Source organism: Puma concolor, chromosome A2 (assembly GCF_028749965.1).
Source record: "Puma concolor isolate L17-30 chromosome A2, mPumCon1.1.hap2, whole genome shotgun sequence".
Classification (NCBI taxonomy): domain Eukaryota; kingdom Metazoa; phylum Chordata; class Mammalia; order Carnivora; family Felidae; genus Puma; species Puma concolor.
The window spans coordinates 65,528,837-65,552,875 of record NC_141668.1 but is presented as its reverse complement, the minus strand read 5'-3'; the positions used below and the strand labels follow the sequence as shown (position 1 = coordinate 65,552,875).

At 36.5% G+C, this 24,039-nt stretch overlaps 1 protein-coding gene and 1 long non-coding RNA gene across 4 annotated transcripts in view; one reads left to right on the top strand and one right to left on the bottom strand.

Annotated features, from left to right (window-relative positions):
• The first annotated feature begins 215 nt into the window (after positions 1-215).
• On the top strand, positions 216-23,274 carry LOC147583237 (uncharacterized). Its single transcript, XR_015246693.1, has 4 exons — positions 216-351; positions 15,927-15,994; positions 19,401-19,532; positions 23,144-23,274. It is a non-coding gene; the product is annotated as an uncharacterized LOC147583237 (long non-coding RNA).
• The window catches only part of THSD7A (thrombospondin type 1 domain containing 7A), a 449,664-nt gene continuing 436,320 nt past the window's right edge, over positions 10,696-24,039 (bottom strand). For 2 of the 3 annotated variants that reach the window (XM_086695275.1, XM_086695285.1), the window contains 5 exons: positions 23,181-23,276; positions 19,844-19,926; positions 19,287-19,497; positions 16,772-16,859; positions 10,696-16,091 (listed from right to left, as the gene is read on the bottom strand). In XM_086695275.1, coding sequence (XP_086551401.1) covers positions 16,007-16,091; positions 16,772-16,859; positions 19,287-19,497; positions 19,844-19,926; positions 23,181-23,276 — 563 coding nt within the window. In that variant the 3' untranslated portion in view covers positions 10,696-16,006. The remainder of the gene's footprint in view (positions 16,092-16,771; positions 16,860-19,286; positions 19,498-19,843; positions 19,927-23,180; positions 23,277-24,039) is intronic. The other variant, XM_086695294.1, reaches the window with a different exon arrangement.

The window sequence follows — 24,039 nt, the reverse complement described above, 5'->3', positions numbered from 1 at the left end:
ATTATGTTAATGAGGTGCGTTTTGGACCCCACCTAAGGGTAGGTGTTGTTTGCTGGGAGAACCAACCGTGTGATTGGTCCCACCCCCTGATTCTGGGGGCATGGGGAGGGGCTGGAGACTGGGTTCAGTCCTCAATGGTCAAAGGTTTAATCAATCATGCCTGTGTAACAAAACCTCCATAAAAACGGAAAACGAGGGTTTTAGGAAAGCTTTGGTGATCTCGCGCGTGTGCTGGAGCATGATGTCCTGGAGATGGCATGGAAATGAAATTCCGTGCCCTTTTCCCATGCCTTGCCCCATGCAAATCAGCGGTTTCTGAGTTTTATCCTTTTATAATACATCCGTAATTGAGTAAGTAAAATGTTTCTCTGAGTTCTCTGAGCTGCTCTAGCAAATTAATCGAAACTAAGGAGTGGGTTGTGAGCTCTTTGATTTATAGCCGGTCTGGTCAGAAGTAAAGATCAGGGCCTGGATTTGGGACTCGCATCTGAGGTCCAAGAAATGACGTTTGGGAACCTCCAATTTGTAGCAAGTTGGTCAGAAGCTCGGGTAACAACACGGGTTGTGACTAGCGTCTGAAGTGGGGGATGGGTATTATTGCAGGACTGAATCCTTAAGCTGTGGAACCTGATGTTACCTCTGGGTAGAGAGTGTCAGAATTGAGTTGAATTGTAGGACACCCAGCTGGTGTCCAGAACATTGCTTGTTGACATGGTGAATCTTTCCCAGATCCACCCCTGGGATTGGGTCCAGGAATCCAAAGTAATATTCTTACCATATGGGTCTCTCCTTTAATGCTCTGGCATTCCCTGTCACCTGTATTCTACTTTATTTTCTCCATGGCAATTTTTGCCAACCAGTGCATTATATTTCCTTATTTTTGTTTTTATTGTCTCTCTCCCCTCATTTGGATGTATGATCAGTGAGGGCAAGTTTTGTTTTTTTTTTTTTGCCACTTCTTACCATTGAGAGCCCAGAATGGTGCTCAGTACATAGTGTTTCCCATAATTTTCACTGAATTGGTAGAGAAATACTTATCACTGCCTGTATTTGGGGAATACTTATATCACCTCTCCTTCTGTTTGAGAGGTTTTGGATTGCTCACTAACCAAGTGCCCTTCTCAGGCTATCAGCGTTGTCTGTAATTTCCTCTCGATGTAGTATATAAATATAGTTTGCCAGCAGTTATATTACCTAAGCAATTGGGGGATGCTAGGACTAAGTCTTCCCATTTGGCAAAATAATAGTCTCATTACACCTGCCTTTGGATTGACCACTGACGTTTTGTTCCAGTGTTTTCAAATTTTTTAACAAGCTTAGGGTGGAAGATAAAAGCTTCTCATGTGTTTTTTGTTTTTGTTCTTCACAGCCTTCTAATACAGTGTTTCAGAAGATGTATAGTGATAATCCAATTAGATAAACATTTGTTCCAATATTTTTACCCAGAAGCCTCTGAAACACATTTTCCCCCCTCACTATCTACTTTATTAGCTTCAACAATTGAGGCTGAATATCTAATCAGAAAGACAACGATCAGTTCTCTGTGCTTCCTAGTTGGTGTTTGATGTTTTCCGAAGGCCAGATGAGCCGCACACATTTTGCTCATTATCTGTTAAGCACCGACCACTACAGACAGAAAACGGGGCTGCTTTTTCCAGCTGCAGAAACCTTTCTTTTCAGTCCATTAAACCTAACTTGTTTAGCGATAGCTAAAACAAGATAATTCTTATTTGTTATTTCTTTGGCATTTCCAAAGTTCAGTCTTACATTAGCAACAATGAGCCTAAGGGTTTCAAAGTTTTTTGTCTTTATTTTTTTAATTTTGGAGGATAGGGGGTTTTAGGCAGGAGAAAAGATTGATTCCGAATGGCCACTATTTAGAATTATTTTTTCTTTTATTTATACTGAAGGGCTCTTGTTCACAATTGCTTTTTAAAATATTTATTATTCGTTTAAAAAGTTCAGTATACTTACCATATGTTACATTAGTTTCGAGTGTACAATACAGTGGTTCAACAATTCTTCACATTACTCAGTGCTCAACAAATATACTCTTTGTCCCATTTGTTTGTTTCACCCATCACCTCCACTCTCCTTCCCTCCCCTCTGGTAACTATCTGTTCTCTTTAGTGAAGAGCCTGTTTTTTGGTTGGTCTGTAACTGATTTTTAAGTTGGCTTTACAAATGCATGATTAAGAGGAAATGAGGTTCATACTGTACTCAAAAATCTTGACTCTCAATTTTCAGTCATTTGTAACATTTAAAATAAATGGCTTGATCAAAACCACACTGATATATCACCTCACGCCAGTTAGAGTGGCTAAAATGAACAAATCAGGAGACTATAGATGCTGGAGAGGAGGTGGAGAAACGGGAACCCTCTTGCACTGTTGGTGGGAATGCAAAGTGGTGCAGCCCCTCTGGAAAACAGTGTGGAGGTTCCTCAAAAAATTAAAAATAGATTTACCCTAGGGCCCAGCAATAGCACTGATAGGAATTTACCCAAAGGATACAGGAGCGCTGATGCATAGGGGCACTTGTATCCCAATGTTTATAGCAGCACTCTCAACAATAGCCAAATTATAGAAAGAGCCTAAATGTCCATCAACTGATGAATGGATAAAGAAATTGTGGTTTATATACACAATGGAATACTACTTGGCAATGAGAAAGAATGAAATATGGCCCTTTGTAGCAACTTGGATGGAACTGGAGAGTGTGATGCTAAGTGAAATAAGTCATACAGAGAAAGACAGATACCATATGTTTTCACTCTTATGTGGATCCTGAGAAACTCAACAGAAGACCATGGGGGAGGGGAAGGGAAGAAAAAAAGCTAGAGAGGGAGGGAGCCAAACCATAAGAGACTCTTAAAAACAGAATAAACAGGGTTGATGGGGGGGTGGGAGGGAGGGGAGAGTGGGTGATGGGCATTGAGGAGGGCACCTGTTGGGATGAGCACTGGGTGTTGTATGGAAACCAATTTGACAAGAAATTTCATATTAAAAAAATAAAGTAAATATCAAAAAAATTAAATGGCTTGAAGACCATTTTTAAACCATAATTAAGAAATATTTTGTGAATATGTGTGTGTACTGTGATTTCTCACTAATTTTTGCCATTACTGAGTTGTGAAAAATTAAAGACAGCAATGAGAAAATCATACAAGGGTGCCTGGGTGGCTCAGTTGGTTAAGTGTCCAACTCTTGATTTCGGCTTAGGTCATGATGTCACAGTTCATGATTTCAAGCCCTGCATAGTGCTCTGAGCTGACAGTGTGGATCCTGCTTGGGATTCTCTTTCTCCTTCTGTCTGTCTGCCTCTCCCTTGCTAATGCCCTTTCTCTCTCTTTCTCTCAAAATTAAATGAACAAACATTTAAAAAAAATCATAAAGACACAATCTTGCATAGTGTCTTGTGTTACATATGCACCATTACTTAAACTTTCATTATTTATATTCTTTGTAGTTGCTTCCATGTTTTTAACTACAAATGTGCTAAATATCCTTATATCCTTGCACACATGCTTTATATCTTTTTGCACATGCACTATACATTTTCTGTCTCCCTCTATCCTCTCTGTCTGTAGACTTGACGATTATTTCTCAGAAGTTGAGATACTGGGTCAAAGGATATGTTTATTTTTAATTAAAAAGATAGTGTCCCCATTGCCCTTCAGTGACTAGAATCAATTAATATTTTCCTAAGATTAAAAAAAAAATCTTTTTTTTTTTTTTGCCTCATATTTGATAAGATTATGTATTGCCAAACTTTATTTTCTCCATCTTTGGGTCATTGTTTTAAGTGGCATATCTTTGACTATGAATGTTGATGGGAATCTTTTTGCTAAGTTCAAAAGTCATTTATTTTCCTTCTCTGTTCCAGCCCTGCTCATTTGTCCTACCAGAAAGTAAAATGGAACCTTTAACCAAGGCTTTTGATCCTTCCTTAGTAAAACAGATCCTGTAGTAAGACAGATCCTATGAAATATGCAGGAACTGATTATTATCAGTGGTAGGAACTATTTTTAATACTTACATACCCAAAGGACTGTGCTGATGCATGGCATTGTAGTCTAAAGTGAGATAATGTACCAATTTATTGCCACATCTGCTTTGATTATGGATCCATAATTAGATTTAAATGTTTCTGGCCAGCAATTGCTGATTTTTGAAAGCCACTATGGTGCTAATTCTGAAGGGAATTGTGTCAAATAACTGTTTATTTATTCTTAAATTTTAGAGAGAGAGAGAGAGAGAGAGAGAGAGAGAATCCTAAGCAAGCTTCACACTCAGCTGGAGCCAGACAAGGGGCTTGATCCCAGGATCCCATGACCTGATCCAAAGTCAAGAGTCAGATGCTCAACTGCCTGAGCTACCCAGGTGCCCCTCAAAGTCCTCTCTAGTTTTTTTTTTTTTTAATCACTGGTCAAACATTGCCATAATCCTTAATGCATAATACAAAGTGCGTTATATCATGATTACTACCAGGCATGGCCTCACTTGATCATTTTTTTTTTTTACTCCATTATAGGACACCTTTTAATTTGATTTTCCTGTAGATTGTTACATACAGATATTAGAATAGGCATGCACACAAAAATTAACTCTTGTGGGGTGCCTGGGTGACTCAGTTAATCCTCTAACTCTGGCTCAGTCATAATCTCATGGTTGCTGGGTTTGAGCCCCGTGCTAACAGCTTGAAGCCTGGAGCCTGTTTTGGATTCTGTGTCTCCCTCTCTCACTCACTATCTCTCTCTCTCTCTCTGAAAAAATAAATAAACATTAAAAAAATTAAAAATATTTCAAGTGTCTTTTATACAATTCCAGATCAAAATTCTGTACTTAATGACTCCTTCTATGTCCAGTATACTTTTTCTTGATTTTTTTTTTTTATAAATAACTTTTCCCATAGGTGGTAAGGTAGTGCCATGAGAAGAAAAGGCTAGTAGCCCTTTGGCAAAGATAATAAGAAGTGATAAACATAAAAAAAAAAATTCCCCAGCAGACAAATTGAGTGAACCTTTTATGAAGATAAATTTTAGAAGGGTATGGTTATATGTCAGCTGTCAGACTAGCAGCTGGAGGGTCCCTGGGGACGTGGTTTGACAGAGTCTTCACTCCGATCACTGTTTATGAAAGACTGGGCTATGAGCCTATGCCTTTCCATAAGCTGTTCACTTTCTCCTCCATGTTACTTTCCAGACTTACTGGCTGACTCCGATTTTGAAATTCATGTTACTTTTCCAGGAAATCAGAACATTATTTTCTATAGGGAATGAATTTTAAATGATTTATTAATGTATGTGCTTGGTTGTTGACAGTCCCCCTCTATTGTTCCAAAGTGAGTTATGGGGATTTAGGAAGCACTCTAAATTGTAACTTTATACTGTTCTATTTCTGCTTTAAAGCAAATAGCATTTCACTTGGTTGTTATTGATACCATAAAATAATATAGTCAGGTTCCTTTTCTATCCTGGAACAAGGGCTTCTAGAAATTTGCAATTGTTCTGTTCTTAATCAGCTTCCCTACCTCATTTGCCATTTTCTCAGCTCCCTCTTATAACTGGCATATTCTCAGTGGTCACTCCCCTGTGATGTTAGGCTTTGTCACTACTGTTTTTATTTCTTCCACTTCTTTTAGGGTTCTGTCTATGTCAACAGTGTGCCTTCTGAAGAGTGTAGGTTAACATACTTCTGGAAAGTTAAATTAAAATGAAATGTATTCATGATGGAATACTAACAACTTTCACCTTTAGATGAATTGTTTCTTTTTTTTTTTAACTTTTTTTTTTTTTTTTCCAACGTTTATTTATTTTTGGGACAGAGAGAGACAGAGCATGAACGGGGGAGGGGCAGAGAGAGAGGGAGACACAGAATCGGAAACGGGCTCCAGGCTCTGAGCCATCAGCCCAGAGCCTGACGCGGGGCTCGAACTCACAGACCGCGAGATCGTGACCTGGCTGAAGTCGGACGCTTAACCGACTGCGCCACCCAGGCGCCCCTAGATGAATTGTTTCTTAACTCTGCTGGCCTCCTTGTACTTGATCTGCTATGTGATCTTAACCACTCTTTGCCCATAAACCTTGCAGTTCACTAATTACTTTGTTAATTTATTCATCCAACAAGAATTCATTATTCTTATTATGTGCTGGGCTTCATTCCAGGCAAGGAGAAAAACCAATGATGACCTGGCCTCTCCTGTGTGTGAGAAAGGGTAAAAAACTACACCCCCCCAACACACACCTAAAAAGATATATAGTATCAAGTGCCATAAAATTAAAAAAAAAAAAAAAAAAAAAAACTAAAAAAGGGCAGGAGGATAAAAATGACAAGGATAGTCAAGGAAGGTGGCATTTGAGCACACACCTGTGTAAAGTGAGAGAGTGGCCAGGCCTACATGGAAGTAAAGAATGTCCCCGGTGGAAGTAAGAGAAAAGGCACAGCTTTGAGAAAAGGGTGGTTTTAACAGAACATTGGGACCCAGCTTCAGCACTCCCATGTGACACTGTCCTCAATAGCATGAGATGGGGGTGAGCATGCCCAGGAGAGAGCAAAGAGCAAAGAGTGAGGTGGCAGAGGCCATTGTAAAAGCATCTCTGTCTGAGATTCAAAAATAATAGTAATAAATTTTGGAGGAATAAAATCTAGAAAGCTCTCTTTACTGAAAGGTTAAAACTATTGAAGGCATTAAATTAATAACCACATGGCATCAACAGAATTGTCATTTAAAAATCATATGTACTAGATAACTGAATCCAATATTAAAAGATGAAAGGTTGCTCAAATTTGCTAGTTGTCAAGGAAATGGAAATGAGAGAGATTGATGTTTTATTATAGCTTGATGGGGACTTTTTTTTTTTTAAATGATGTATAGTTGACACACAAGTTTACATTAGTTTCAGGTGTACAACATAGTGATTTGACAGGTCTATACATGTGCTGTGTTCACCACAAGTGTAGATACCATCTCTCCCTATAGAACACTGTTACAATGTCATTGACTAGATTTCCTATGCTGTACCTTTTATCCTGCTGACTTATTCAGACTTATTCATTCCATAACTAGAAGCATATACGTCCCACTTCCCTTCACCCATTTTGCCCATCCTCCTTCTCTCTCCTATCTCTGGCAACCACCAGTTGATTCTTTGTATTTATTGGTCTGTTACTAATATATATATATATTTTTTTAGATTTAACATAGAAATGAAATCATACTATATTTGTCTTATTTCACTTAGCTTTATACTCTCTAGGTCCATCCCTATTGTTGTAAATGGCAAGATCTCCTTTTCTATGACTGAGTACTATTCCATTGTGTGTGTGTGTGTGTGTGTGTGTGTGTGTGTATAATGTATATAAATGTGTATGTGTATATATATAATGTATATAAATGTGTGTGTATATATATATATATATAATGTATATAAATGTGTGTGTGTGTATATATACACACACACCATATTATCATTATTCATTCATCTATAGATGGACAGGGGTTGCTTCCATATCTTGGCTACTGTAAATAATGCTACAATAAAATAGAGTGCATATATCCTGAATTAGTACTTTTTCTCTGGGTAAATATCTAGTAGTGGAATTACCAGGTTGTATGGTATTTCTATTTTTAAAAAATGTTTATTCATTTTGAGACAGTGAGAGAATGTATGTGTGTGAGAGTGGGGGAGGGGCAGAGAGAGAGGGAGAGAATCCGAAGCAGGCTCTGGGCTGTCAGTGCAGACCCTGATGTAGGGCTCAATCTCACAAACTGTGAGATCATGACCTCAGCCGAAATCAAGAGTCAACAGTTGGGCACTTAACCAACTGAGCCACCAGGCACTTGTCATATTTCTATTTTTAATTTTTGAGGACTCTTTAGTGTTTATCATCCTGACTGAACCAATTTATATTCCCACCAACAGTGCATGAAGGTTCCTTTTTCTCCCCTCCTCACCAACACTTGTTATTTTTTGAGTCTAGCCATTTTGACCAGTGTTAAGGTGATAATCTCATTGTGGTTTCAATTTGAATTTTCCTGATGATTAGTTGTATTGAGCATCTTTTCATGTGTCTGTTACCCATCTGGATGTCTTCTTTGGAAAAGTGTCTTTTCATGCCTTTTGTGCATTTTAATCATACTATTATTATTTGGTGTTGAGTTGTATAAGTTATTTATATGTTTTCAACATTAACCCCTTATTGAATATAACATTTGCAAATATCTTCACCCATTCAATAGGCTGTCTTGTTTTCTTGAGAATTTCCTTCTCTGCGCCAAAGCTTTTTATTTTGGTATAGTCTCAAAAGTTCATTTTTGCTTTTGTTTACCTTGCCTCAGGAGACCTATCTAGAAAAATATTATTAAGGTCAGTGTCAAGGAAATTACTACCTATGTTTTAGGAGTCTCATGATTACAGGTCTCACATTTAGGTCTTTAATCCATTTTGAGTTTATTTTTGTGGATGATGTAAGGAAGTGGTCCAGTTTCATTCTTTTGCATGTAGCTTTCCAGTTTCCTTAATACCATGTACTGAAGAGACTGTCTTTCCCCCATTGTATCTTCTTGCCTCCTTTGTCCTAGATCAATTGATCCTATAAGTGCGGGGTTTTTTTGGGGGGTGGGGGGCTCTGTTTCATTGACTTATGGGTGTGTTTTTGTGCCAGTACCATGTTATTTTGATTACCACAACTTTATAGTGTATCTTGAAATCTGGGATTGTGACCCCCTCTAACTTTGTTCTTTCTCAAGATTTCTTGGGCTATTTGAGGTCTTTTATGTTTCCATACAAATTATTCTGTGAAAAATGCTGTTGGTATTTTCATAGAGATTGTATTCAATCTGTAGATTTCTTTGGGTAGTATGGACATTTTATCTATATTCGTTCTTCCAGGCCATGAGCATTGAATATCTTCCTATTTGTGTCATCTTCAGTGAATGTTGTTTTGGTTTTCAGAATGTAGGTTTTTTTGTTTCCTTGGTTTATTTTTAGGTATTTTATTTTTGGTGGTGAAATTGTAAATGGAATTGTTTTCTTTCTCTTTCTGCTATTTTGTATATAGACACAACTGATTTTTGTGTATTATACTGCAACTTTACTGACTTCATTTATTATTTCTAATAATTTTTTGTGGAGTCTTTAGTATTTTCTATGGGTTTGGGTCTTGTCATAACTCAAATTGTGACCAAAAAATGGTGAGATTTGCCTTAGGTGTTGATGAAATTTGGGAGGAGGCAAAGGCCATTTTACTTGTTTGAAAACAGTAATACATACAAAAAGGAAACCGATTTCTATTGTATCTACTAAATTCAGCCCATTTTTCTCTTTCTCTCTTCCTTCCCCTGTTCGCATCATACTTAGAAGACTATATGATCAAGAAGAAAAACATGGCAGGACCCACATCAGATTGTTAAATCAGGCTGCCTTAGCAGGGAGATGCTATGGAGTAAGGTGGAAAGGGGAAGGGAAGGTCATCTGGAAAAAAAAAAAAAAAAACCTGCAATAATAGAAAGCATGACTGCATTTAAACATTTTGTATGTACTTAGTATCTTTGGAGAGTAATGGACACTGATGTGAACTGTACTTTGAAGTGTGTGTTGGCTTTCCTTTGGAGTATGTTCGGAGTTTAATGACAGAAATCACTAGGTACTTAGAAGAAGCAAATATTGGGGCGCCTGGGTGGCGCAGTCGGTTAAGCGTCCGACTTCAGCCAGGTCACGATCTCGTGGTCCGTGAGTTCGAGCCCCGCGTCAGGCTCTGGGCTGATGGCTCAGAGCCTGGAGCCTGTTTCAGATTCTGTGTCTCCCTCTCTCTCTGCCCCTCCCCCGTTCATGCTCTGTCTGTCTCTGTCCCAAAAATAAATAAACGTTGAAAAAAAAAATTAAAAAAAAAAAAAAAAGCAGCAGCAAATATGGAATATAGACCAGTCATGTTCATGTTTGTGTTTGCAGGACATAAACTGGAGTTGCAACATAAAACTTGAAGTTAGTAATTTGACACTGCATATCTAGACACATAAAAAAGAATTATCTGGGTGATTGAAACATGTTTTCATCTAGATTAAATTGTCATGAACAATATGGAATATAAGGAGACTGAAAATGAGTTTTCCATCAAGTACTTGAGGCTAGCTGCATATTTTGAGGGGTATCATATATGAAGTTTAAGGGTTCCCTTCTTAATTATATTGCGGCAAACAGCTATTTCAGAAAATGTTTTAACTCCTAGCTGCACTGGCAGTAATTTACACATCCCTTTCTGATTTTGTGAATGTGCGCATCTTAATTTGGAAACAATGTGTGACCTCCTACCTTGTTTGATAGGTTTGGTCTTTTATTAGTAGACATAAGGAGAAAGGCACAGGGAGGGATTTGCCTTCCAACTGAGGGGGCAGTTAGTGTTGCACTCTGTTCGAGAGTGTCTTATTATCCTCTGCTGGTGCTCTTTTAATTGACTGGACACCAACAGGTCATTTGTCCACAATGATGAATGTGGTGGCCTCAGCAGACTTTTAAAGTTAAGGTTTGTGTCTCTTGAACTTTCTCCACTAGAGTTATTAAAAAAAAAAAAAAAAAAAAAAAGATTCAGGAATAGGCAATAGAGCAGTAAAAGTGTTTGGATATTCACTGAAATATATACATATTTTAACCCACCTATGAGCAGCAAATGATGCAAATTAAAAAGTACACTTGAGTAGAATGAAAATGATCTCCATGTTTATGTTTGTCGGCAACGTATTTACAAATAACCCATATGAAAATGTAAAAAAGCATATTACATCTTCACATGCCATCTGTATTAACTGAATAAAGCTAGTGACATTATTTTCAAATCTGTAATTGTACATAGACATCTTGTGCATTAAAAAAGAAATGTACATAATTTAAAATAAATTACATTACACGATTTACAAAGTAATATTAACAAAAACTTCTTAGACAGCTGCCTCCTTATTTAAACAAAATAAATATCCATGTAATTAAATTAACAAAAAAACACTTAGGGGATTATAATTTATATAAAGACATATTGCAAATTTAATAAAGTTATATTTTACAATGACAGATACTGATCTCTTCAAATCTCTGTGCTACAAATAGGCAGGAAAAAGTACCAGAGAGGGGATCTTAATGTTTACTTTTTAAAAACAAACACACATAGATTGCTGAAAAATAGTTGTGAAAATTTCACTGAAGTTTCAAAGTAGATGCTCTAGAAACTATTGCTTTTAAGAAAAAAAAAGTCTACGAAACACAAGACTGACAGTTTTACATTCTAAATAGACTAGAGATTTTGATTGCTGAAAACATGACTGCCACAAACTAAAAGTTTTCGTATACTGCTCGTTTTCAGATCTGGCTGGGTAGAAGCATGAAAACATAAAACTACGTTAACTCTATCCACTTAGCATGTTTTACTCAATAAAGTAGACATAACCATTTTCAGTGTCCCTGCTAGACAGAGAATTACCATCATCACACTGCAAAACATCCTTTTTATGAAGAGTCATGCTTGCTAGGCCCACACTCCAGTTTAAGAGGTCGAAATCCTCTTCTGTAGTCACGGCTACCTGAAGATGGGACCAGGTGGGACAGGCAGATGTTGTATTCTCACATGTAAACTAGACCTAAGAAAGCTCACTTGCTGACAAGATTCTTCGCAAATTCTTTCCCGTAAGGCTCTCCCTTTCAACACCTTCGGACTTGGTGGGAAATAGAACAAGAAACACGTTTGAATTTGGCAATACTTTTACACATACATCTCAGATGATTTTGGAAGCATGATTCTTACAAATCTATTCAAGCTCCCACTAAGCCCAAGAAGGGGCTCTCCTTTCTGTAAGGTACAGGCCTGCCTTCCTCTCTTAACAGGGTGGGACATGAGCACAGAGGTGAGGAGGAGGGAGAGATAACTGGGTCATACTTAAGAGGATAGAAATTGACATTTTTACAGAAAGTCTTTTTTTTTTTTTTTTTTTTGAGGGGGGTATGTCTTCTACATCTTACATTTTGTTTGAATCAAGATGTTCACACTCTAAGTGACACTTGGACTGTAATAGGTAAGAAATAGCTTCACCTTTCCCCCCCTTACTTAACACTTTGAGCATGCATTGGTAGATGGCAGTTCTGAGAAAAGTAGACAACATTGTTGTTAAGAGAGCAGAGAGACACCAGAGAAAATGATCATAAAGGAGCAATGGGTACAGAGATTTAGAGGACGTTACTGAGAGATATTACTTCCTGTAAGAAGTTCTGCATATGTGGCTTTATCTTGGAATGTCCAGGAACTTAACAGTGTTCTGATTAAGCCACAATGAGCATTGCCACCTACCTGAGGGCAAAGGAGGGTTACAGCAAAAGCCTAACAGCATGGCCTGAGACATGGACATTACACAAGGTAAAAATCTCACACTAGAGACAAATCGAGTAAAGGGTGATTTAAGTAACTTCTTCACTCATTAAACATAATTCCTTGTTTTGAATGTCTTCCATACAAAAGTCATGACTAATTGTTTTACAGTGTCTAGCAGAGTATCTTACATGTGATAATTCAAGAAGTATTTGTTTTGTCATAAGTGATTTGTGCTTTGTTATAATTAAGAACATGCTTTTATGCACTCCTTTCTAAATTAGCTTGAAGCTACACTATAGTGTCTTCAAAAAGGCTTTCAAATAAGAATTCTGGTCCATATCCTAGATGAAGATAGTGATAAAGAAGCAAATCACCCTCTAAAGAGAGATCAGTTGTGCCAATTTTGTGTGGTTTCTATTGAAACAATCCAACAAAATAGTATAATACTGTGTCATTCTTTTTTTCTTTTTTTTTTTTTTTTAAACCAAACAGACCTTCATGTTTATAGAGCCGTAGTTCTAAATCTTTTGTGGGCTCACAGGTCATTTTGGTAAGGCAAAAGTGTCAACGGACCAGTTACTAGTATATCCCCCTCCTGAACTGCTAGAATTGAACAGGAGGAATAAAATATTTATGACATTCCAGTAACGTACTTCACTCATTATTGCCTCATGCCAGGAACAAAACTAAGGCTATTTTCATGTTGTAAACATGAATATAGTAACCTTCATTTGTCCAAAATAGCCAGCTGGCTACATGTCCTGCCTTCCATCTTTGTAACAAGAGGCCACCCAGTATTTATCCTAACAGTGAACTTCCAATACGTTCCCTAGTGTTAGGTCACATTGAACCCAGTCTCCTTCATATATATAGTGTTGTAAAATGTAACTAATTTAAGAATAAAATAATGTATTTTCATAAAATTAATTTTGATCAGTTCATTAATTCTTAATATATGGGTTACACGATACTGATCTGCCTTCTGAATTAGTGACCTTTTACAATATCAGAAGTATAGCTTTTGTGCAATGCTATTTTATTCTATTCAGTAACTTCAAAGTTAGTAGGTGCTGCATGCGTTTTATAAGGCTGTTAGCTAAATTCTTCAAGTAACTGCAGATTATTTCTCAACCATTTTGTACAAATGGAGTTCATTTTATTCAAAGAGATCAACTTGAGGATTATCTGGAAGACCCCTGAGTGCATACACTGACGATCACAGTTTTAGAACAATCATATGATTTTTATTCCTTCTCTTCAATAAGACAGATGCAATGGAATTTGTTTTTATGAGTTTTTTTTGTTTAAATCTTTGATTTAAAGTAAAATTCTCATCTTTGTGACCACCTATTTGCTTTTAAGTGATTTGCTTTGCCTAATACAGTGAATGTTTAATAAGGAATTAGTGCTTTCTACATTTAATTCTTAGTGAAATAGGTAGAAATTTGTTAATTTTTGAGGCAACAACATCTGATAATCTGATGTTTTTTGTAATCTTTGCAAATAATCCAATGAACAGCAGGGGGAGCTCAAACTCTACTATGAATGTAAAACACCTAGTCTAAACCACTTTTATAGCAACACAGCTATGTTTAAGATAAAATAGCTTATTATACTATTTTTAAAAGACCTGAAAACCTAATGTCCTCCCCTCTACAAAATGTTGTTGCAGTAAATGTTGCCTGAAAAATGGAATTGCTTTTTAATGGCACCTTTTGAATTTTCTTTTCACACACAAGAAGTCTACCAAATCAGATAGATAGTACTTCACTGTGCCTTTCCCAGGGCTACTTCTGTGAAAAATACAACTACTTCCAAAACAGTGAAAAAGTTGAATGACTCCTTTTCACTTTTGAAATTAAACAGTTCTCATATTCTAAGGTAAATGAATGAAAGCAAAAGATGACACAATTAAGAGGTAAGCACTGAAAAAACTTCTAGACCAGTGGTCAGCAAACCACAACCTGCAAATGAATGTGACCTGATGACTGTCTTTATAATGGGAGGTTTACTGGGAAACTGCCGTGTTCATTCTTCTATGTACTGTGTATTGTCTACACCTGCATTCTTCTGATGACAGAATTGAGAAGCTGTGACAAAGACCTGGCTGAAAATTTCTACTATCTGGGCCTTGACAGAAAATTTTGCGACCCTTGGTCTAGATATTTAACAAAGCCCTGGGCAAAACACTTATTCTCTCTTGAAAATTTTAGCTTTTGAAACCATACAAAGACTCCTTCAAATTTTAGTAGTAAGAAAGACACAACCATGGATACATTTGACATGAAACGAAGAATGTGAATCAGGAAAAAGAAGAGTCAACACACAATTTTGATTCCTTTTAGTTACAAAAATTATCAAGACCTTATTTTCTCCATCTGCTCAAAATTAAAAAGACAACCAGCTCCTTTTTTTCTTTTCTTTTCTTTTTTTAACAAAGATAACAAATATAAAAATCTAGTCATAAACAGCCTTCAAAGTACAATTAAAAACCAACTAGAGAGATCCATCTTTTGAAAGGTTAATGAGTTCGGGATTTGAACATTTAAATCCCTGCCATGTGGTTGATTTCGCAATGGCTGCAGCAATGAGGAAGAGTGTATACAGCAGATGTAATAGCGAATTCCATCCTGTTGCCATCCAAACTGAACTTTGTACTCTTTAGAATACAAGAACTTGCAAATGTCTCCATGACACTCTGAGCACATATGTCTTCATCCCATATGAAAAGAGGCAGTTTCTATGGCAATACTGGTTAAGTGCCTATCATGCTGCACTAATATAGTGCAAAAATGTGCCTTCCATATAGCAAAAGAGATGCAGGCAACCAGTTTGAAAATTAGGGAAAGTAGAAATATATTAACACAAGCAAATAAGTTTTCCAGACAATAACCACTATAAAATACTGAACTTGAGGACTTTTTTTTTTTCTCTAAGATCCTAGTACATGTCCAGCATTCGTATTTTGGAGAAAGACACGAACTAATTCTTAGAAGAAAGTCTTTGCCTCTGAAATGCAGGTTAATGAAAGCTATCATCAACGACCAAGATGCTGAATTTACTCAATGGGTTTTCTGCTCCGCTTAGAGCTTATCTTTTATTCGCTTATCTTTTATTCACCATTAAAATTGCTTATTAACAAGTACATAGTCTGACGTAGTAATGTGTATCATTCAATTGCGTATACATGTTGTTATGCTTCACTATAGTATTGTAGAGATCTTGGTATAAACTCTTCATGCTAAAATGTTGTTACGGGTTAACACTGCCGACAGAGGCTTGGATCAGGCATCCTAACTGAACAATTCCACAACCATATTTTAGAGATGAATGTGAATTGTCAGTTGGTAGATTTCAGAAAAGATCACAGAAAACTTAGAATGCAGCATGTATTCAACTAAAACTCCTAGAATTCTCAGGGCTGTTTTGTTTTTTTGTTTTTTTGTTTTTTTGTTTTTTGTTTTTTTGTTTTTTTGTAAGTGGTACTGTCTTAATATCTCCAATGGCACTGTGATTTTCACTCCTTTCTTTGATGCTCTTTTAAAAAGTTACATTGCATTTTAATTCACACAGTATGAAGAGCTTTGTGGCTTCTGGATGTCTACTGCAAAGTCAGAAATCTGAAACTGGTTGTTGCCAGGGTAAGTTATATTTTACATGTCTGCGTCTCCATCATAGGCTAAGGTTAAAGGTTTCAGTCGGTTGTTTTGCCTTCTTTGGGGTTTCTTTGGCTTTTTGCTGTAAACAACACAACAACAATAGGAGAAAGAATCATTTGTAAATTTTACTGTTTCAAATGACAAACTCTGAAATGTATTGATAAAGTTGCTAATTGCCTGTATGACCTAAATTCAATCTTAGAATTGGATACTCTGGTATCTTTGAATTTCTTAGGTATGGTCTGAATAAAATTGAAAAAGAACTCCTCCCGTATTTTATTATCTTATAAAAGTGAATTATCAAATGGAATTCCTCTGGTACTAACAATGGAAATACTGTAGTATAGTCATTTATATTTGAGCAGAAATCTTCGTAAATAATACATAATTTATAATATATGTTTAAAAAGGTAGTTGAATCGGATTAGGTATGACCATAATCTCTTCCTCCAGTGGTAACTGAGGATCAGTCTGGAGTTCACTGTAAGCATATGAAGCAGTATTCTCTTGCAGAACCAAGGAGAACACACTTAAGATGACCTGGCGCAGCTCTGGCTCATTTTCAGATTTCAAACGGCTCAGATTTGGTAGGTTTTAGACCAACTATGACAGAAGCCATTTTTATTTAGAATTGCAGACGAACACTCAATGTGGAATACTTATTTGATATAGTTTGCTGTTCCTGTGTTATGGTCAACCGACAGTATTTTTGCTGAAATAGATTGTTGTGCCCCCTTAGATTGTGAAATAGTTACTCACCAAGCTAGATAAATCATGGAGACAATAAAGATGAGTAACACAAATGCCCCAGCTGCTACACCGTAAACCCAGGTCTTTAGTCTCCCATCTAAGAAGAATGGATATTAGTCATTAATTTACATTAGTTTGGTGTGTGATTATATATATATATATATATATATGAGACAGTCTTTAACTATGACCAATGACCAGCCACATATGACCACATTGTTTCAAAACAAAATGAATTATTGCTTAGGCACAGTTAATGATGAATGCAACACTGCTACTATGAGTTAGATGCTGCTTCATTAAAGGTAAATTATCAATGAGACTTGAAAGGCAAAGAAATAATGTTTTCAATTAAATTTGTGTTCAGATTTCAAGTTTATATGCCTAAATTTTTGCTGCTGCTTAACTAAATTTTAGTTCAAATGAAATATGTGTGTAATGCTAAATAAACATTTTGTTCTGATTTTCACTCTAAGAATGGCAATTACAAGAAGAAAAATAATGCAATTTCAAGAAAGTCCAATAGCTTAGGGTTGATGCAGACAGGTATTTGAACATAAATTTTGTCACTTTAGCCTTTTTTTTTCCTACATGAATTGAAAGTGAATCTATTCAACATTTTTTTTAGAATTAATCTTTTATCTAATTTACACTTACACTGTATTTTAAGGTTCATTTGACAACATCATTTGCGAAAATAGCCAAGTTTGATTATAACATATAACTTTTTAACTCTGAATAATTTTTTTCTAACTTTTCTATTATATGGAATTAGGCAAGACAGGAACTTCCCTAATTTGGTTTTCTGGTCTTATTTTCTTTGAACTTCTTAGTTTTGTGCTGAGAATAAACTTCAACTAGAAGATAGTATTAATAACCTTACCTAACTTAATCTGAAACTCACATCAACATAAATTTTCTGTTGCATACATAAAATTAAAGGTGCTATTGGTGCAAAAATTATAGATTGGGCAAATGGACTTCAGAGACACTCTGGTTTATTTAATATTTGGAAGGCATCAAAAACAAATGTTTTTTTACCTGAAGCTGGATCAACCCAGGGGGTCCATTAGTTGGCAACAATCTGTTAATATTCTAAATAGCCTTCTTTTCAATTCTAAAGACTTAAAAAATTAGACACTGGTTTAAAATCTGCCCTGAGAGTTCTTCAACAAATAATCTTTGAGTTCCTCAAAAACCAAGAACAATGCCTAAATGTACTTTTTAAGAACATAAACCTTTTTAATATACTAAAATACTCACTTTAGGGAAGTTATATATTAAACTTAAAACACTCTTTTTAAAAACCAATTTTGATTTGAGGAGATCTGCATGGATTCTTATTCAAGGTCACAATTGCTAACAGCCATTTGCTGGTCCACAATCTTGAATACTGAGAGAAGAGTTTCCCGTGTTTGCAAAGACAAGTCAGCTTTGCAAAATATATTGTATTTCAGCTAAGAACCTTACCAAGGCAGGGATAATGTGGTTAAATCACAGTATTTGAGCTACCTCACTCCAAAACTGAAAATACTTAAAATCCTAATAATGATTCTCCAGTAAGGGAAAGTGTTTTGACTTAATACATTCCAAAGAGAGATGTGCTAGCTATGAGGATTCTTTCTTTTCTCATGTTTCTAACAAGTATAAGGTAGACTGCACCTGGCTTTGCCTGGAGATTTCCTTTGGTCACTAACTAGCAATTCCTCTTGGTGTAAGAAACACCATCATGATCTTACCTACCATATAGCCTTCATAGCACAATTTTAAGTACCAGCGTTAGTTCTAGGAATAAGCATATAGTTGATTTCAACTGGGGAGAGAAAGTATGCAGAGTAGGGATAGCATTTTATTAGACCTACAAGCTTTTGCCTGTATTGGCTTCAAGTCCATTACTAGACACATTAAGAATGTCTGTTTAATATGACAGGGGTCTGGTCAGTCTTCAAATTTAGATCATCCCATCTAGACAGGAAGGCTCCATCCCTGCCCTTCTGTATCTGATGCTAGTACAGGTTCTGATTACTTCAGTTTATCAAACGGAAGAGCTGATAGAAATTGGGCTGGCCACCAAGTGCCCCTTGGCACAGCACTGCATTACTGATGTTCCTATTTTAGGTTCAAATTATTACCCGTCTGTGGTCAAATGAAAAATTCTTGAATGTCTTTACAGTTTTATTTGTTCCAGTTCTGAATGACAATACACTTTTTTCCTCATTAATATTTTCACTGTTAGATTTCTTTATTCAATATGATCGTAATTATACTTGTAAATGTAGGTCTGAGATCAAAATAACTAATACCCTAAATTTTTTTCCATAGAAGAAAGTCATTTCTCTGAACTTTGAGCATGAGTGCTTTTTTTATAATAGTACAAACATAATATATGGCAGTATCAGAATAAATGAATACAGATGAAATAATTAATAGCTCATATGAAAATGCTTGCTCATTCTTTTAATCCTTTGACATGGTTAAATGTATAAGTAAGAGATTCTACATCAACACTGTCTAGTCACTTCACCTGGCCCAAATGGCTGTAGAAACCAGGTCCTTCCCCGTCCTGTTGGGTTATTGGAGGATGGGGTTGGATGTACTGCGCGACTCGTTTTCACATCTCCTCTTTTGTCCTCCACAGTGGGTATCACCACCACGGGGATAAGTGTGCATTGCTCAAGTGTACCATTAGAAGACATGACTTCAGTGTATCCTTCTTCACAACTGCATGTCCTCATCTGCAGGAGAACAAGAGGATTTCTACACATATAAGGTGATCTTTGAAAGCATGACAGATAGGACTTGAAGAGAAGGCTTTCAAGAAGTATTGTTTTGGAAGTTTACCACATGTAGTTTCTGTCTTAACTACATAAAAAAGGACATACATTTTTTACTGTACACAAATTATTCTAACAGAAACAAGTATGTTCAGAATTATTTACATTGATAAACGGAGAGGTCCAGAAATTAAGTTGCAGGCCTCAAGACGTGCGTTTTGGGGGGGGGGGGGAATGGACTGTACAAGAGTCAGTGGGGGGAGAAATAATGAAGCTAGTTTATTTATCCTAATGAATTCACACATACCTCACTACAGTAAGAGTGGGGTTGACTACACGGTGGGTTACAAGACCTGTCAGCATCAGGCTGGCGCACCACCAAGCAGCCCCCTGCAGAACAGAAAATCATACATTGACAAGCAGCATCTCTTGCAATGATAGAAATACACTATTGTATAGACGTGTCTTTGAATCCTGAACCACTTTGGGAATCCATGGATTTTTCCAAGAGCAACTGATTGTGAGATAGTTGGTTAACCTTGACCACTTTATATAGGAACTTGAGGCTCTTCTTTTTTATTTTTCTTAACATTTACTTATTAAAAAAAATTTTTTTTAACGTTTATTTATTTTTGAGACAGAGAGAGACAGAGCATGAATGGGGGAGGGTCAGAGAGAGAGGGAGACACAGAATCTGAAACAGGCTCCAGGCTCTGAGCTGTCAGCACAGAGCCCGACACGGGGCTCGAACTCACGGACCGTGAGATCGTGACCTAAGCTGAATCCGGTGCTCAACCGACTGAGTCACCCAGGCACCCCAACATTTACTTATTTTTTGAGAGAGAGCGTGAGCAGGGGAAGCACAAAGAGAGAGGGAGTTACAGATTCTGAAGCAGGTTCCAGGCTCTGAGCTGTCAGCACAGAGCCCAACGTGGGGCTCAAATTCAAGAACTGTGAGATCATGACTTGAGCTGAAGTTGGATGCTTAACTGACTGAGCCACCCAGGTGCCCCAGAGACTCTTGTTCTTCTTCAGAACAGATGGCACAGAACCTGGAACTCAGCAGGTGTTCAGTAAGTGCTTGTTTTTTAGTTGCTAATTTGAAAACACTAATTGCACAAGGGCTATTTCTATCCTAGAACCCCCTGTTGGCCCAGTTTAACATTACAAATCAGATTTAATTTTCCTTCAAAGTTAACTTTTTTCTTGGCTATTCAAAGAAATAGTTGTCACATTCTTTGAGATGTCTCTTTAATTTACGTGACTACCACATACATGTTCTTTAATCGTATTTCTTTGAGAAAATTTACAATTCCTGTTAATTCAGGAGTTGTGGGGGTAGAGGAAAGAAAACACTTGTAGCTACTAGGAGGTATATTTATGTTATTGTTTAAACTTGACATGGCAGCTCTGTTTTTTCTTCCTTCTCTTTCTTCTTTTCAAGTAGAGTGTGCCTGCATAAATTGTTAAAAGTGAGGTTTTAAGATGGGAACAGATGTCCTAGAGAAACCATATTGCTGATATGGAAGGAACTTAGAGTTTCAAACCATACTTGCTCACTTGAACAGAATTTTAGGAAAGCAAAGTTTTTTCCTTTATTTATGGAACTGATCATCCCCTGGGATTTAATCAAAGATAACTATTGTTAATTCTTTGCCTTATCTCTCAATAATGTAAATACACTATTCATCAAAAAAAAAAATTTGTGATGGGAAAGCAGTTAGTCATTGCAAGGCAATTGCAGTTAAATGTCCATGTTTGAGTTATTATCATTAAACACATGAAGAAAAAGGAAAATAACATCTTGATTTCTAATAAGGACAACTTCATAAAACAGAAGTAGGGGGTCAAGGTAGGTAATATACTTCACATGCTTGTCTATTTCTCATAAAGAAATCTTACCACTCCTAAAATATGGAAGAAGAATGCACACAGAGTTTATCACAAATCATTTACATGTTGGCTTTTTGGTATCAAAGAGTATTAGAAAAAAATACATGGAATAGTTTAATGAATTAAAAAGAAGGTGAACATATGATTTCTACAGTAAGTCTTTTAAAATTTGACTTACCTTGACATTGGGGACTATCCCCAATTTTAGTGAGAAAAGAGCTTTTAATATGTAGAAGAAAAGGCAAACAAATATTATTTGCATCCATATTTGGAAAAAAGCCCTGAGAAGTAATAGGACCCTCTGGGGAAGCTGCAACAGCCCCTCTGAATAGTTTAAAGAATGCAGACCTTCATTTTCAACACTTGAGTCGAATGTACCACCTCTATAAATGCCTTCAAATTTAGAAAATCTATGCTTCCCTTCCCAGGACTCTTTCTCCCTATATGCCTCTTAACAGTGGTGTGGTTGGAACCTTTTCTGCCTAATACTGAGAGAGAGCAAAGAGTTTCCTGGCAGGGGGTCTCTTCTTTGTTATATATGTGTCCACTGGGGGTTGCTATTATCAATGGTTTCTTGATACAGATTTGTCATGTATAAAATCTTACCTTCACAAAAACATAATTTGATATCCTGTTCCAGCTTTCATAGGGAGGAAATAAGTAATTACGTTTAAATAAATGCAGGTAATTTAAAATTTAATATAAAAATTGATGCTTTCCAAAGAGCATATTGATTCCTGTTCCTGTTATCTTGATGTATATATTACAGCTAAATTTATAAATGGACATTACTCACAGACACCCAAATGCACATTACTTTCTCTCCCTGCCAGAGGGTCAAAACGATGGCAGTAAGTCAGCAGGTTCCCCTAAGCAGTTAACTGTCAAACTCATGCTACTGCTGCACTATGAAGATCTCTATAGATTAGACTTACACAAATAAATTGTTGAAGGAGAGATCTTAGATCTTTGGGTCATATGTTTAAGGTTGAGGTTCTGGCTCCAACCTTGTTTTTTTTTTCCTAGGAAATTTGCAAGGTGGTTCAGTACATACCTGGAGCCAAGTTTCTTGCTACTTCATAGGGACATTAAGATCCCTTGCATTTACTGAGTTTAGATAAGGAGACTTAAAGTAATTGCAGATTAGAGAAGCTCTTTGGGGGTATATTTGGGTCAAGGGACATTTCAGAAAGATTTTTCATTTGGATTTCTTCTTTGAGTATAGAATTTTTGAGTGGAGACAGAGTGGGTTAGCTGCCCAGATAGTCTGGGCTTGAGATTTGCCAACAGATTTTACCTATTAATGAATAGAAAACTAAAACATAGATTTCTGAATTATCTAAGTATCAAGGTACTTAGATTTGTAAAACCATACTCCCTTTGTAATATTTTTGGTCTGCATGTATATGGTTTCTAAGATCCAGAAACAAAATATATATCTATATATTTAGCATGTGGTAAGTTATTCACATATAAAAATTGTTAGAAAAGATAATCTGAGAATTATGATAATTTATTGGAATTAGACTATTTTAACCAAACTCATGCAGCAATGTCTAAAATGGCTAGATGGGGGAGAATTTAATTGAAACATTAAAAAATAGTCATTGGTCGCCAGTTATATATAGCCTAGTTACTGAATTCGAAACATGTTTTGGATACCTTGAGTATCTTTGTTTCCTTAATTGTTTAACCAACTGCATGTGTGTTACAGGAAGACTTTCAAAAACCAAAGAAATTTGGAGGTTTACCTGTTACGTTTATACCATCTGACCTTTGACACCAGACTGTTCGGGAAGAACCTTTCCAAGCACTGGCCATCCATTTGTATTCATAACACTGTCCACCTGCAGGGACACAATAAACATGAACAGAAGCATTCTGCTGTCTAGAAGGGCAATCGTGGGGAAAGTATATTAGGAAAATATTTATAAACAACTGAAAAGTGGTGAATCCATGTCAAAAATGATTCGAATGTTACTGTCCTAAAATGACCATAGAAATGTTATAAAATTCCCTATACATTCCTAAATCCCAACTAATGTTTTATGTCCACTGTCATATCTGATGTGAACTTGGATTTTTAATATAACGTAACGTTCAAAGTATTATAAAATATCAAATTTACATACAGGGGCAAATAATAACAAAAAAATGTTCAATTACGCAGTTTTAACAAATACTACCATTTAGACATGTTTGCTTTAGTTTTCTTTTGTCTGTTGGGGAGTGAAAAATAAGATGAACGTGATGTCCTATCATTAGGTCCTCTTCCTGTTGTGATATTCCTCCATATCTATCCAGCAAAAGCCACTATTTTTTTTTTTCGTTTATTTATTTTTGGGACAGAGAGAGACAGAGCATGAACGGGGGAGGGGCAGTGAGAGAGGGAGACACAGAATCGGAAACAGGCTCCAGGCTCCGAGCCATCAGCCCAGAGCCTGACGCAGGGCTCGAACTCACGGACCGCGAGATCGTGACCTGGCTGAAGTCGGACGCTTAACCGACTGCGCCACCCAGGCGCCCCAAAAGCCACTATTTTAAAGTAGATACATGGATTCCTTTGCCATGTTTTTTATTCTTTTAATATAATACGTTATATGAGGAATG